At 42.1% G+C, this 17,268-nt stretch overlaps 1 protein-coding gene across 3 annotated transcripts in view; it reads right to left on the reverse strand.

Annotated features, from left to right (window-relative positions):
* Nucleotides 1-17,268, reverse strand: part of LOC106572802 (copine-5) — a 195,618-nt gene that overhangs the window by 116,331 nt on the left and 62,019 nt on the right. Inside the window, exons 5-7 of one of the 3 annotated variants that reach the window (XM_045696439.2) lie at nucleotides 14,335-14,374; nucleotides 13,454-13,468; nucleotides 12,988-13,067 (exon numbers count right to left, since the gene is read on the reverse strand). In XM_045696439.2, coding sequence (XP_045552395.1) covers nucleotides 12,988-13,067; nucleotides 13,454-13,468; nucleotides 14,335-14,374 — 135 coding nt within the window. The remainder of the gene's footprint in view (nucleotides 1-12,987; nucleotides 13,068-13,453; nucleotides 13,469-14,334; nucleotides 14,375-17,268) is intronic. The other 2 variants (XM_045696442.2, XM_045696441.2) reach the window with 2 other exon arrangements.

Below are 17,268 nucleotides of genomic sequence, written 5' to 3' on the forward strand. Positions count from 1 at the left end.
GCCATGCAATCTCCATAGACAAAAATTGGCAGTAGAATGGCCTTCTAGAGCTCAGTGACATTCAATGTGGCACCGTCATAGGATGCCACCTTTCCAACAAGTCAGTTCCTCAAATTTCTGCCCTGCTAGAGCGGCCCCTGTTATTGTGAAGTGGAAACGTCTAGGAGCAACAACAGCTCAGCCGCAAAGTGGTAGGCCACACAAGCTCACAGAATAGGATCGTCGAGTGCTGAAGCACATAGCACGTAAAAATTGTCTGTCCTCGGTTGCAACACTCACTATCGCATTCCAAACTGCCTCTGGGAGCAACGTCAGCACAACAACTGTTTGTCGGGAGCTTTGTGATTTTTTTCCCCATTGCCGAGCAATGGGGGAAAAAAAGCCTAAAATCACCATCTGCAATGCCAGGCATCGGCTGGAGTGGTGTAAAGCTCGCCGACTGCGAGCCAGGCCTAATCGCCAGCTGAACGGTGTTTCCTCCAACACATTGGTGTGGCTGGCTTCCTGCTTAAGGAGCGCGGAGTGGCCTGCACAGGCTCTGACCTCAAACCCAATCGAATACCTTTGGGAAGAATTGGAACGCCGACTGCGAGCCAGGCCTAATCGCCCAACATCAGTGACCGAACTCACTAATGCTCTTGTGGCTGAATGGAAGCAAGTCCCCCGCAGCAATGTTCCAACATCTATTGGAAAGCCTTCCCAGAAGAGTGGAGGTTGTTATAGCAGCAAAAGGGGGGACCAACTCCATATTAATGCCCATGATTTTGGAATGAGATGTTGGACTAGCCAAAAGTAAGATAATTAGAAAGAGAGAGAATAGAGTGGAGACTGAGGTGCTTCTTAAGCAGGCCATTGATGTAGTGAGCGTGCCTGCACACTGTGCACAGACATCAATTCAACGTCTATTCCACATTGGTACAACATAAAGGATCCAACCAGTGTGTGCTCTGTGGGTGCCTTCCTGCCCTGTGGGAGAGCTCATTTAAACATGGCTACCAGATTTCCTCAGTCCTTGCAGTGCCACTCCTCCTTCTCCCAGTCCCTCGGTGGAGCTGAAATACAGTGCCCTGTGATGATGGAGGAAAGAGGAACCAGCCACACTAACAGCTCTGTCACAATCTAGTGTGGGCAGGAGAGGAAATGTCTTCATTAGCCATGGCTAACCATGCTACCATTCATAAGACGCACATTCAGTAGTTTGGGCTACAGTCAAGACCTTCAGCTAAATGCCCCTCACTGCATGAGAAAACCTCCTTCCTTCGAATCATTTCAAGAAAATGAGTTCTAATCACAAGGGAGGTATTTGAGGGCAACCACAATGCTGCTACCAAGCCAATAGCTACAGGCATGAACACACCACTACCCACACACACACACCGCTATCGACACACACACACCGCTATCGACACACACACACACACCGCTATCGACACACACACACACACCGCTACCTACACACACACAAACCGCTACCCACACACACACACCGCTACCCACACACACACACCGCTACCCACACACACACACACACACACACACACACACCGCTACCCACACACACACACACACACACCGCTACCCACCCATCTCACTCTTTCTCTCTCTCTCCCTCCTTCACTGCCCCCCTGTCTCTGTCTTTGAGGCATAATGATAAACACCATACTGGTAAACACCATTCTGGTAAACACCATTCTGATAAACACCATTCTGGTAAACACCATTCTGGTAAACACCATTCTGGTAAACACCATACTGGTAAACACCATTCTGGTAAACACCATTCTGATAAACACCATTCTGATAAACACCATTCTGGTAAACACCATTCTGGTAAACACCATACTGGTAAACACCATTCTGGTAAACACCATTCTGATAAACACCATTCTGATAAACACCATTCTGGTAAACACCATTCTGGTAAACACCATACTGGTAAACACCATTCTGGTAAACACCATTCTGATAAACACCATTCTGATAAACACCATTCTGGTAAACACCATTCTGATAAACACCATTCTGATGAACACCATTCTGATGAACACCATTCTGGTAAACACCATTCTGATAAACACCATTCTGCTAAACACCATTCTGATAAACACCATTCTGATGAACACCATTCTGCTAAACAAGCTGTCCTGATCCTCTTATTCACAACTGAAGGGCAACATCAACACACAGCAGCACGACACTAATCCACTACCACACTGTCCACTGGCAGCCCAGCCCGGGCTCACTGCAACACAGCACCACAACACTACCACACTGTCCACTGGCAGCCCAGCCCGGGCTCACTGCAACACAGCACCACAACACTACCACACTGTCCACTGGCAGCCCAGCCCGGGATCACTGCAACACAACACTACCACACTGTCCACTGGCAGCCCAGCCCGGGCTCACTGCAACACAGCACCACAACACTACCACACTGTCCACTGGCAGCCCAGCCCGGGATCACTGCAACACAACACTACCACACTGTCCACTGGCAGCCCAGCCCGGGATCACTGCAACACAACACTACCACACTGTCCACTGGCAGCCCAGCCCGGGCTCACTGCAACACAGCACCACAACACTACCACACTGTCCACTGGCAGCCCAGCCCGGGCTCACTGCAACACAGCAGAACTGGAGCAACATAGATCAACTTCTACTGCAGTTTGGACTTTGCTTTGCTGCAAGGGAAGTGCACACACAGTGTACATGTTCAGTACATTACACACACACACACACACACACACACACACACACACACACACACACACACACACACACACACACACACACACACACACACACACACACACACACACACACACACACATTTCTCAGAGACAGCTTTCTAGCATCAGTGGCAGTTTCTGTATAGCTCACTCATAGTGTTGAGTGAGGTTTTAATGAATCACGAATTATGTTGAGTTTAACTTTTTTTCTAAGCTTTCGGCAAACAGCTAATGGGGTTTTAAATGGCGTTTTCATGTTTTTTGGGGGGGATATTCAAGCTATTGAAGCTGGTGGGTAAATGCAGACAGGAGATGGCAATGTTTAAAACAGGCCGAATTGCTTCAAAGAGGACGAGGAGAAGCGAGAGGCTTGACTCATACCCAAAATCTGTCCCCATGAAAATACAGCGAGTAGCAGAGGAAGTGGGGATTTGAGAGAGTGTCGAATTTGGTCAACGTAAAATGTATTTGCTAATTTGCTACGTGATGCTTATTTGATCGAATAGCCGTAATGTTTAGGTTGTTACAAATGTACTGATACGTGGACCTTTATTTAGTCAGGGGATCCCAATTGAGACCAGGGTTTTATTCCCTGAGTACAAACATTTTCACAATCAAGAAAATTAGCATTCCAAATAAAATAAGAAGAATAATAAAAGAATACAAGGCACAATTACAATACTACAATTTCAGCAGATAAACCATTACAATCAATTGAAACAACTGCAATCATCAATTCATTCATTTAACACCACAGTCCTAAACTGCCCTAGCTGCACCAGGGAATCAAGATGCGAGGAATTTTGCAGGTTATTCCAACAACAATGGGGAGCACTAAAACTAAAGGAGGATTTACCTAAATTGGTCAAGACCTGAGGGACCTCAAGAGTTAACCAATCCTGCAAGCTGGTTTGGTAACTCATTATTTTATACTTTGGCAATGAAGTTAGGTAAGTTGGAAGCTTGTGTAGTAGAGCTTTGTAAACAAAAAGGGAATAGTGAAGTGATCTACGGGACTTTAAATGTGGAACAGCCAACCGTTTGATACAGGATGCAGTGATGAATATTAAAACTGTCACCCGTGATAAAGCAAAGGGCGCTATGATAGACAGCATCCAAAGGGTTAAGAGTAGTGGCAGCTGCAATCTGGTAAATGGTGTCACCACAGACAAAAACTGGCAGGAAAGTTGACTGTACAATCTGCTTCCTGCTATTTAGGTAGAGGCAAGATCTATTTAAAAAAAGATGTCCACTTTAAAATCATAGCTTTTTAACTAGCTCATCTGTATGTTTTTTTTAAACATGACATCTTTGTCAATCCAAATGCCCAAATATTTATAGGCAGGAACCCGATCGATGGGAGAACCATCCAGTGAATAAATATGTATGCCCAACTGAAATATTTTTGCCAGAATTAGAGAACAACATGTATTTAGTCTTGCCCGCATTAAGTACAAGTTTTAAACCAACCAGGGTTTTCTGTAAGGCAACAAAGTTATTTTGCAGCTCTAACATAACCTGGCCAACAGTTGGGACAATGACATAGGGGAGGGTTTGGCTGGGGGGGGGGGGGGGGGGGGGGGGGTTTAATTGGCTCATCGTGCTCTAGCGACTCCTTGTGGTGGGCCAGGTGCCTGCAGGCTGACTTCGGTCGCCAGTTGAACGGTGTTTCCTCCAACACATTGGTGTGGCTGGCTTCCTGGTTAAGGAGCGTGGTTTGGCGGGTCATGTTTTAGAGGACGCATGACTCAACCTTTGCCTCCTGAGCCCATTGGGGAGTTGCAGCAATGATACAAGATCATAATTGAAATTGGGAGAACAAGGGGGTCAAAATAAATAAAATGTAAATATATAAAATACATTTCAATAAAAAATAGTAAAGAGGACAGGTCCCAATATTGACCCCTGTGGTACACCTATCCAGGAAATTAAACTTAACACCATCAGAAATCACACATTGTGTCCTCTCTGACAGATAATTCTGGTCAACAGTGTCAAAGGCCTTGGAAAAGTCTAGAAATAAGGCAGAACAATGATTTTTATGATCTAAGCAATTTAACACAATCTAAAACAAACATAGCAGCTGGAACGGTGCTACGTCCAGTTCTGAAACCAGACTGGTGCACATTAAGAATAGAGTGAGAAGTTAAAAAAGTTCTTAGCTGACAGTTGGCCAGGGATTCAAAAACCAATTTCCAACTAATTTGGAAATTGGACAGAAGGATCTCCTCATTAATGTAGGGGGAGGACATGTGCCGCTTTCCAGATCTTAGGGATAACGCCAGAAACGATAGTCAAGTAAAGAATATAGGTCAGTGGTTCTGTAGTAAGTAGGGCAGAGAACTGCAGTAAGTGGGCAGAGAACTGCAGTAAGTAGGGAAAAGAGCTGCAGATAGTAGGGCAGAGAGCTGCAGTAAGTGGGCAGAGAACTGCAGTAAGTGAGCCAGACAACTGCAGTAAGTGAGGCAGAGAGCTGCAGTAAGTAAGGCAGAAAGCTGCAGTAAGTAGGGCAGATAGCTGCAGTAAGTTGGGCAGAGAGAGCTGCAGTAAATTGGGCAGAGAGAGCTGCAGTAAGTAAGGCAGAAAGCTGCAGTAAGTAGGGCAGAGAGCTGCAGTAAGTTGGGCAGAGAGAGCTGCAGTATGTAGGGCAGAGAGCAGCAGTAAGTGAGGCAGAAAGCTGCAGTAAGTAGGGCTGAGAGCTGCAGTAAGTAGGGCAGAGAGAGCTGCAGTAAGAAGGGATCAAGTGAATCAGCCCCTATGGTTGTTTTAACATCGTTCTTTAGCAAAGAACCTGGTACATCATAGACATCAAGTGGTTGAAATGAAAATAAAGTATGTGAGTGTCTTTAATAATGTTTTTTTTTTAACTAGGCAAGTCAGTTAAGACCAAATTCTTATTTTACAATGACAGCCTAGGAACAGTGGGTTAATTAACTGCCTTGTTCAGGGGCAGAACAACAGATTTTTACCTTGTCAGCTCGGGGATTCGATCTTGCAACCTTTCAGTCCAAGGCTCTAACCACTAGGCTACCTGCTGCCCCATTATAAAAAGCACCATACATTTCCATTTTGTCTAGTATGGGACTAGAGTTTCCATTTTGTCTAGTATGGGACTAGAGTTTCCATTTTGTCTACTATGGGACTAGAGTTTCCATTTTGTCTAGTATGGGACTAGAGTTTCCATTTTGTCTACTATGGGACTAGAGTTTCCATTTTGTCTACTATGGGACTAGAGTTTCCATTTTGTCTACTATGGGACTAGTTTCCATTTTGTCTACTATGGGACTAGAGTTTCCATTTTGTCTACTATGGGACTAGAGTTTCCATTTTGTCTACTATGGGACTAGAGTTTCCATTTTGTCTACTATGGGACTAGAGTTTCCATTTTGTCTACTATGGGACTAGAGTTTCCATTTTGTCTACAATGGCACTAGAGTTTCCATTTTGACTAGTATGGGACTAGAGTTTCCATTTTGTCTACTATGGGACTAGAGTTTCCATTTTGTCTACTATGGGACTAGAGTTTCCATTTTGTCTACTATGGGACTAGAGTTTCCATTTTGTCTACTATGGGACTAGAGTTTCCATTTTGTCTACTATGGGACTAGAGTTTCCATTTTGTCTACTATGGGACTAGAGTTTCCATTTTGTCTACTATGGGACTAGAGTTTCCATTTTGTCTACAATGGCACTAGAGTTTCCATTTTGTCTACTATGGGACTAGAGTTTCCATTTTGTCTACTATGGGACTAGAGTTTTCATTTTGTCTACTATGGGACTAGAGTTTCCATTTTGTCTACTATGGGACTAGAGTTTCCATTTTGTCTACTATGGGACTAGAGTTTCCATTTTGTCTACTATGGGACTAGAGTTTCCATTTTGTCTACTATGGCACTAGAGTTTCCAGTTAGGACGAGTTGGTTTAGTTCAGCTGATTTAGATTTAGCTCAAAACAAATATCTTTCAGCCTATCAGATACTGGCATCAACCAATCCAGATTCAGATCTCCCACTAGACAAAATGAAACAGGCCTATTTATATAATGAATATGAATTCGGAAATGATTCAATATTAAAGCATTAGACCTCTCACTAAAGACTTCAGTCATACAAAAGCTATACTTAAATCCAAACTGGTTCTCTAGAAGATTAGTAAGAATGGCTAACCACGTGTTCAAGAATGGCCTTTTTCCCTTTATTCAGATTACAACCTCTCACTTTATTCAGATTACAACCTCTCACTTTCGGTTATTTGAAAACGAAATCATCTCCAAAATATTGCTATTTTAAAACAAGCCATAGAAGGTTAGGTTGCAATTTTTATTTAATCCACCAGAAAATACAGAACAAATATAGCAACAAATAGTATGGTTAAACGCAAATATACTAATTGATAAAAAAAAACATGGTATAATCTTTGTAAATTATATAAATAGGACTGGTAGAGTTAGATCACTTTATCCAAAATTACACAAATGGCTCCTAGCCTCCCATGCATGCTTTCTGTCCCTAATACTAAAACTAAAACTGAAACTAAATGATATTAACACAAAAATGAAATATATACATATATTTTTTAAACAACTGAAACTAAATAAAAACGTACAAATCAGGTCTGAAAACTAATTGAAACTAAACAGAGGTTCAAATAACAATGTAAAAACAGATAGAAAAACACAGATCTATAATAACCTGCAGTAGCTACTAATAGCTCTGCAATGCGTTGCTGGTATGTCTGTCTCTCATGTTGACAGTGTGTCTCTGTTAGATGGTGTCTCTCTGTCTGTCTCTCATGTTGACAGTGCGTCTCTGTTAGATGGTGTCTCTCTGTCTGTCTCTCATGTTGACAGTGTGTCTCTCTGTCTGTCTCTCATGTTGACAGTGCGTCTCTGTTAGAGGGCGTCTTTCTGTCTGTCTCTCATGTTGACAGTGCGTCTCTGTTAGATGGTGTCTCTCTGTCTGTCTCTCATGTTGACAGTGTGTCTCTGTTAGATGGTGTCTCTCTGTCTGTCTCTCATGTTGACAGTGTGTCTCTCTGTCTGTCTCTCATGTTGACAGTGTGTCTCTCTGTCTGTCTCTCATGTTGACAGTGTGTCTCTGTTAGATGGTGTCTCTCTGTCTGTCTCTCATGTTGACAGTGTGTCTCTCTGTCTGTCTCTCATGTTGACAGTGCGTCTCTCTGTCTGTCTCTCATGTTGACAGTGTGTCTCTGTTAGATGGTGTCTCTCTGTCTGTCTCTCATGTTGACAGTGTGTCTCTGTTAGATGGTGTCTCTCTGTCTGTCTCTCATGTTGACAGTGTGTCTCTCTGTCTGTCTCTCATGTTGACAGTGCATCTCTGTTAGATGGTGTCTCTCTGTCTGTCTCTCATGTTGACAGTGCGTCTCTGTTAGATGGTGTCTCTCTGTCTGTCTCTCATGTTGACAGTGTGTCTCTCTGTCTGTCTCTCATGTTGACAGTGCATCTCTGTTAGATGGTGTCTCTCTGTCTGTCTCTCATGTTGACAGTGCGTCTCTATTAGAGGGTGTCTCTGCATGGCAGATTGCTTCCCTAATGACAGTAACAGTGTTACTGCGGCAGGCAGGCAGGCAGGCAGGCACACATACACACACACACACACACACACACACACCACACACACACCCACACCCACACCACCCCACACACACACACACACACACACATCCCCACACACACACACACCACACACACACACACACACACACACACACACACACACACACACACACACACACACACACACACAGGAAGCCCCCGGCCCCGGTTCAATTACTAGCGCCATCAACGCACACCAGTCTAATCTGAACACATCAAGTACTCCACAGATGGCTATAGACGACAGACATATTACTCCACAGATGGCTATAGACGACAGACATATTACTCCACAGATGGCTATAGACGACAGACATATTACTCCACAGATGGCTATAGACGACAGACATATTACTCCACAGATGGCTATAGACGACAGACATATTACTCCACAGATGGCTATAGACGACAGACATATTACTCCACAGATGGCTATAGACGACAGACATATTACTCCACAGATGGCTATAGACGACAGACATATTACTCCACAGATGGCTATAGACGACAGACATATTACTCCACAGATGGCTATAGATGACAGACATATTACTCCACAGATGGCTATAGACAACAGACATATTACTCCACAGATGGCTATAGACACAGACATATTACTCCACAGATGGCTATAGACGACAGACATATTACTCCACAGATGGCTATAGACGACAGACATATTACTCCACAGATGGCTATAGACGACAGTCACCTAGTCAGCTAGAGTCTAGGGCATTGTCCCAAATGGCCTCCCATGCCCTTTATTGTGCACAAGTAGTGCACTATATAGGGAATATATACAGTACAGGGAATAGCGCAATTTGGGACACACTCTAGAACACAGGGAAGCCAATGAAAGCGCTGGCTGGCTGTGTTACGTTCCAATGCACAGCCTCGTATATAGAGAGCCAATGGTGCTCTTCATGATCTAGTGGGCGACGTGGAGAAAGTCAAGCACACGGCAACTGGTGCAAGTACAATTTGGCTCCATGACTGAACACAGTTCAGCTCTTGAGGCGGAGCAAGGTCATTTGGGGTTTCAGTGTTACTGTTGATTGACCCAAGTGGTTGGTTGTTAGGGAACTCTCTCTAAGAGCCACTGGGATGGCGATGCAACGGAACGAGGGCCATGCATGCTAAATATACATGTAGTGTTTCATTGTAAGACTACGTGGTGTGCTAGTGTGGGTATTAGAACAGAACCAAGGCTTAGTTAAAGGTAGAGTCAGTGATACACCAAGTAAACAGCGATATCGGGCTGATTTCTGCTAAGACTAAGCGCGAGCTAGTCGTCTTGATTGCTTTCTTATGTCATTCTCTCTGGCACCAAAAGTTTTAAAAAAGTTTTGATAGAGAACAGAATGCAATCGCATCATCAGATAATTGGCATGTATATTACTCTTACAGAATTTCCACGTGGGCGAGGATATTGCAAATGTAATCAAAGCCTACTGGATGATAACTAGGACAGAAGAATTTATAACTGACTTTTTCAGACATAACATAGGTACAGCAGATCCTCTTATTGTATGGGCCACTTTTAAATGTGCCTTTAGAGGCCATGCAATTCAGTACTCATCTATAAAACAAAAGCAATTTAGGTAAAAAAAACTCCATATTAACAAAGGACATTGAAGGACAAACAGAACAGATAGATAGCAATAAAAACTACCATAGAGGCTCAGAGTAAGTTAGAGGAAAAACAAAAAGAAATGGAGGAACTTATTCAAGAAAGATTCAGTGTAATATATTATTAAAATAAATTGAACTGGATGGAATATGGGGAAAAATGCACCAAATTCTTTTTCAATCTTCAACATAGAAATGCTACCAATTTGTTTCACTGAAACTTGTTACAAATGATGGAGTCACTCATGATTCCCCGAACAATGTTATGAAAGAGGAAGTAAAGTACTTTAAGAATATGTTTTCGTTTCAGTCTCCTCCATCTCCACTAACCAAAGCTAATTGTATGGATTTTTTCTCTATTAATAATGTAAAATTAACATCTGTACAGAAAGACTCAGAGGAGGAACTTCTTGATGCAATTAAAGCCTTTAAGGCTGGGAAAACTCTAGGGCTGGATGGCATACCAGTGGAAGTATACCAAACGTTTTTGATATTAATGTTTATTAATGATTAATGTTTTCTTTTAAATCCACAATTAGAATCCCTCCACAGCCTCATAGAGGATCTAGATACTTTTTCAAACCTCTCTGGATTAAAAGCAAATTATGATAAGTGTACTATATTAGGTATTGGATCACGAAACAATTCAACTTTTACATTATCATATAGTCTACCAATAAAATGGTCTGACGGGGATGTGGACATACTCGGTATACATGTCCCGAAAGAAAGAAATGATCTCACTCCAATACATTTTTAAAAAAAGTTAGCAAAAATAGATAAGATCTTGCTACCATGGAAACGAAAACACCTGTGGAAAAATCACCCTGATTAACTCTTTAGTCATAACACAGTTTACCTATTTGCTTATGGTTTTGCCTACAGCTAGTGACCTGCTTTTTAAATGATATGAGCAAAAAATATAACATTTTATTTGGAATGGCAAGCCAGACAAAATTAAAAGGGCCTGATGAATATGAATTCGGAGGGCAGAAATGATTAAATATGAAAGCATTAGATCTCTCACTAAAGGCATCAGTCATACAAAAGTTATACTTCAATCCAAAATGGTTCTCTAGTAAATTAGCAAGAATGTCTCACCTCATGTTCAAGAATGGCCTTTTTCCCTTTATTCGGATTACAACCGCTCACTTTCGGTAATTTGAAAATGAAATAATCTCCAAAATATCTTTATTTTTTAAACAAGCCTTAGAAAGTTGGTTGCAATTTAAGTTTAATCCACCTGAAAAGACAACAAATAATACAACAAATATTATGGTTAAACTCAAATATACGAACTGATAAAAAAAAGACATTTTTCAACAAAATAAAAAAGGAATAATCTTTGTAAATGATATCATAAATAGGACTGGTGGAGTTATGTCACACATGCAGCTAACACAGACATATGGAAATGTCTGCTCTACCCAAAATTACAACCAACTAATTGCAGCATTACCACAGAAATGGCAGAGGCAAGTGGAAGGGAGAAAAAGTAAGGAACTTGTCTGTCGGATTAAAGACCAAAAATGGTTAAAGAAAATGGTGATGAATAAAAATATATACCAGTTTCATTTAAGGACCAAAAAATTGGCAGCTGTGCCATATAGATTGCTAAATAGTTGGGAAGAGATTTTCGATGTACCGATTCCATGGCACATGGTTCATGAATTGACATGCAAAACAACGCAGGATTCAAAACTGAATAATTGTTTTATTTAAATGATTATACAAAATTCTCGCAACCAATAGAATAGTATATATATGGGGGCTACAACCTTCCCAGCTTTGCAGATTTTGCTGTGAGGAGGCAGAGTCATTAGATAATTTATTTTGGTACTGTCCATATGTAGCTCGTTTTTGGTCACAGGTCCAGGAATGGTTGAAGAATTGTAACATTTACCTAGAACTAATGCTGCAGATAGCAATACTGGAAGATTTGAAAAGTCATAGCCAATCAATCAATCAATATAATAATTATTTTAGCAAACATGTTTATCTTTAATTTACAATCTGTAGAAATTATGAGAATAGAAAGGTTCAGTACTTTTGTAAAGCATCACAGCACCGTTGAAAAATGTATACCAGATAGAAATTCAAAATGGATGGTGTTGAGACAGATGGGAGGGGTTGAATGGAGCTGAAGGTTGAGACTAATAACAACAAGAAAACCAATGTAAAACATACAGGGTCTGTAAAATGTTTATAGGTTCAGAACATTTGTGAAATAGCACAGTTACAAATACGAAATCAAACTGGATGGACATCAGAAATAGAGTATTTACCCCCAAAATATATGGGGGATTGGAAATGATTCAGACATGTACATTGATGAAAGCAACAATCTATCCGCAATATTAAAGCTGATCCACCCACTAAAAAAATATATAATAATTAAAAAGACTAAGTGCGAAGTTGAACTTCTCTGCTCTTTTGGTCTCATAGCTATCACGCTGTAGCAGATTGAAGCACAGCCGTGTACATGCTCAAATCCTCTGTGAGTGCATCATCTTGCATCTTGTTCATCTGCAACTTCTGCGGTTCATTCTGATGCTCGTGGTAACATCAGTCTCAGTTTAAGACCAATTCTACTTACCCACACAGGCCAACCAATCAATCAACCAATCAACCAATCAACCAACCAATCAATCAATCAATCAACCAATCAATCAACCAACCAATCAATCAATCAACCAACCAATCAATCAATCAACCAACCAATCAACCAATCAACCAACCAATCAATCAATCAATCAACCAACCAATCAATCAATCAACCAATCAACCAACCAATCAATCAATCAATCAACCAACCAATCAATCAACCAACCAATCAACCAATCAACCAACCAATCAATCAATCAATCAATCAATCAACCAACCAATCAATCAACCAACCAATCAATCAACCAATCAACCAACCAATCAATCAATCAATCAACCAACCAATCAATCAATCAATCAATCAACCAACCAACCAATCAATCAACCAAGGGCAGCACTACTCACCCCAGGGGCTTCTCCAGTCGACTGGCGGGGGATCCTACGATCTCTCCCAGAGTACAGAACACCTGCCCCAAGAAGTCCTGCTGGAGGGACGGGATGGCGGGAAAGATGGAGGAGTGAGGCGTGACGGGGGAAACAGGGAGCAGGGAGAGACGGGTGAGAAAGGAGGGAGAGGAAGGATAGAGGGGGTTCAGGGGAGAGATGGGTGAGAAAGGAGGGAGAGGAAGGATAGAGGGGGTTCAGGGGAGAGATGGGTGAGAAAGGAGGGAGAGGAAGGATAGAGGGGGTTCAGGGGAGAGATGGGTGAGAAAGGAGGGAGAGGAAGGATAGAGGGGGTTCAGGGGAGAGATGGGGAGACGGGGTAACAAGGACAGTTGGTAAAGTTAGGATGGCGCTAAGCAGTGTGTTATAAGCCTTATTATAGGCGTTGTTATAAGCATAAAGTTTGTCAGAGGAGTCAAACACGTACGTCAATGTCGGAGGGCTTCCAGGGAGAAGGAGGAAGAGGAGGAGGAGGAGGAAGAGGAGGAGTACACCAGGCAGCAGCATAGACAACAACAGAGCACATCATGTAGGCACAAGACTCAAACCATACAACACCATCATCAAAACAAGGGCACGAGAAAACAGGAGAGAGGGAGAGAAGTGGAGAAGAGGGTGGTAGAGAAATAAAGAGATGAAGAGGGAAGTGGTATTTGTGTGAGAGGAGAGAGCTATTAACACAAAAGCAAGTACAAAACAATACAACATAGTCATGACAAATGTGGAAATAATGATGAATATTCTGGTATTATGCAAACTGCTAGCTGCACATATAATTATAATTGTGTATGTGTGAGCAATGGGTTGCTTATCAAAGCTTTCACTGCACCATCCATTGGTCATCATTACTTGTGAGTACATTGCTAATAGCATTGGAGTACAATACATCATGCCTAGAGGTTCGGAAAATGGGTTTGATAAGCTTTGATAATGGTGTGACAAATTACAGTGCTTCATTAAATCATAACGACACACAAAAATATATGTATTATTGGATTTTTCTGAAAGCTATTCTCTATCAATACATAAAGTAATATGTTATATTTATTATACAAATGAAAAGGCGCACGGACAGACAGCAAGGCCACATTGTGAAACTATGGGAAGTAATGCACTATTATGCACTATTTGAGCTTTGGAATGACATGGATTTTGATTAGCATGAAACAAAAATAAGGAATGGGATGAATTTCAAAATAAAAGTTCCCATTTTAAAAACAAAAGTTTCCATTCATAGAGGATAGATTTGCAAAGTAAAAAACAAGCAACTATAAGGCATGAGCACAGAGTGATAACTTTTTCACTTACATGCTTTGCCAGATCTGGACTTTTGGAATCGATATCATATCTGAAATCAGAAAGAAACACACATTAAAGAGGCAAGCGCTGACAGGAGCCGGAGAGAAAATTATTCATGGCTTATTAACTGGCTGGCGTTTGAACATTAACAAACAGAACCAAAGTAGTTTGATATCATTCCTCATACAATGACATTTGGACAAACAGAAAGCCACTCAAAATCAATTTATATTAACTTGAAATGACAAATTGTTAACCGGTAAAACCACTTATTTCACTTAATCCTTCTACACTTCATGAATGAAGTCTATTTTCCTTTCACTGTTGTCCAAGACTCCCCTGCTGTCACTCACCCATTCACTTTAGAAACAATAACGTTTTTAAAAATGTGTCTTAGTAACTGCTGCCGGTGATAAACTTTGGCTAAAAGTAATTCAACTTGAATGCGTCCACTGTCCACCCATCCTCATCCCCCAATTCCCTGACTGAGTTACTATATATGTAAAGGACCCAAAATAAGTTAAGTCACAGTATATCCTCTGACACGTTCAGCAGAGGACTAATTACAGAGGACTGATGACAGAGCTACAGAGGACTAACTACAGAGCTACAGAGGACTAACTACAGAGCTACAGAGGACTGATCACTGAGCTACAGAGGACTAATGACAAAGATACAAAGAACTGATGACAGCGCTATAGAGGACTAACTACAGAGCTACAGAGGACTGATGACAGAGCTACTGATGACAGAGCTACAGAGGACTAACTACAGAGCTACAGAGGACTGATGACAAAGCTACAGAGGACTAACTACAGAACTACAGAGGACTAATGACAGAGCTACAGAGGACTAACTACAGAGCTAGATGACTGATGACAGAGCTACAGAGGACTGATAACAGAGCTACAGAGGACTGATGACAGAGCTACAGAGAACTGATGACAGAGCTACAGAGGACTGATGACTGAGCTACAAAGGACTGATGACAGAGCTACAGAGGACTAATGACAGAGCTACAGAGGACTAACTACAGAGCTAGAGGACTGATGACAGAGCTACAGATAACTGATGACAGAGCTACAGAGGACTGATAACTGAGCTACAGAGGACTGCTGACTGAGCTACAGAGGACTAACTACAGAGCTAGAGGACTGATGACAGAGCTACAGAGGACTGATGACTGAGCTACAGAGGACTGATGACTGAGCTACAGAGGACTGATAACAGAGCTACAGAGAACTGATGACTGAGCTACAGAGGACTGATGACTGAGCTACAGAGGACTGATGACAGAGCTACAGAGGACTGATGACTTAGCTACAGAGGCTGGATATGAACAGAGGGAGGCTAGCTACAGTATCATAAAGTCCATGAAGGCCTCTGTCTCTACACAGCGGATATATAGCTAGTTACTAAAGTCCATTAGAACCTCTGTTTCTTCATAGTGGATATGTAGCTCGTTACTAAAGTCCATTAGGACCTCTGTTTCTTCACAGTGGATATATAGCTAGTTACTAAAGTCCATTAGGACCTCTGTCTCTTCACAGTGGATATGTAGCTCGTTACTAAAGTCCATTAGAACCTCTGTTTCTTCACAGTGGATATGTAGCTCGTTACTAAAGTCCATTAGAACCTCTGTTTCTTCACAGTGGACATGTAGCTAGTTACTAAAGTCCATTAGAACCTCTGTTTCTTCACAGTGGATATGTAGCTCGTTACTAAAGTCCATTAGAACCTCTGTTTCTTCACAGTGGATCTGTAGCTAGTTACTAAAGTCCATTAGAACCTCTGTTTCTTCATAGTGGATATGTAGCTCGTTACTAAAGTCCATTAGAACCTCTGTTTCTTCACAGTGGACATGTAGCTCGTTACTAAAGTCCATTAGAACCTCTGTTTCTTCACAGTGGATATGTAGCTAGTTACTAAAGTCCATTAGAACCTCTGTCTCTTCACAGTGGATATGTAGCTAGTTACTAAAGTCCATTAGGACCTCTGTTTCTTCATAGTGGATATGTAGCTCGTTACTAAAGTCCATTAGAACCTCTGTTTCTTCACAGTGGATATGTAGCTCGTTACTAAAGTCCATTAGAACCTCTGTTTCTTCATAGTGGATCTGTAGCTAGTTACTAAAGTCCATTAGAACCTCTGTTTCTTCATAGTGGATATGTAGCTAGCTACAATGTCATGAAGTTCTTGAGGGCCTCTGTCTCTTCACGGTGGATACGTAGCTAGCTACTGAAGTCCATTAGGACATCTGTCTCTACACAGTAGAAAGCAAAAGATAAAGCTAGACAGACTATAGTTATTTTGTTATACATTTCTTTCCCCTTGTTGACGTGCGCTGAGGTGAGGTACAGAGGGAGTTAAGGGAATAAGGAAATGATCTCCATTCTCAAAGCCTCTTAATAAAGTGTCACCTGTGCCCTGCACTCTGATTGGGCCTTTCAAGACGACGAGAGGGGCTGTTATGCAAGAGGAGGAGGTAGGACGGAGGGGGAGGGAAAGAGGATATAGTAGGGAGGATGGAGGAGGGAGGAGGAGGGAAAGAGGATATAGTATGTAGGAGGGAGGAGGGAGGAGGGAGGAGGAGGGAAAGATGATATAGTAGGGAGGATGGAGGAGGGAGGAGGAGGGAAAGAGGATATAGTAGGGAGGATGGAGGAGGGAGGAGGAGGGAAAGAGGATATAGTAGGGAGGATGGAGGAGGGAGGAGGGAGGAGGAGGGAAAGAGGATATAGTAGGGAGGAGGGAGGAGGAGGGAAAGAGGATATAGTAGGGAGGATGGAGGAGGGAGGAGGAGGGAGGGAGGAGGAGGGAAAGAGGATATAGTAGGGAGGAAGGAGGAGGGAGGAGGGAGGAGGGAGGAGAAGGGAAAGAGGATATAGTAGGTAGGATGGAGAATTGGAGGAGGGAGGAGGGGGGAAAGAGGATATAGTAGGT

Source organism: Salmo salar, chromosome 15, assembly GCF_965601325.2.
Source record: "Salmo salar chromosome 15, fSalSal1, whole genome shotgun sequence".
NCBI lineage: Eukaryota > Metazoa > Chordata > Actinopteri > Salmoniformes > Salmonidae > Salmo > Salmo salar.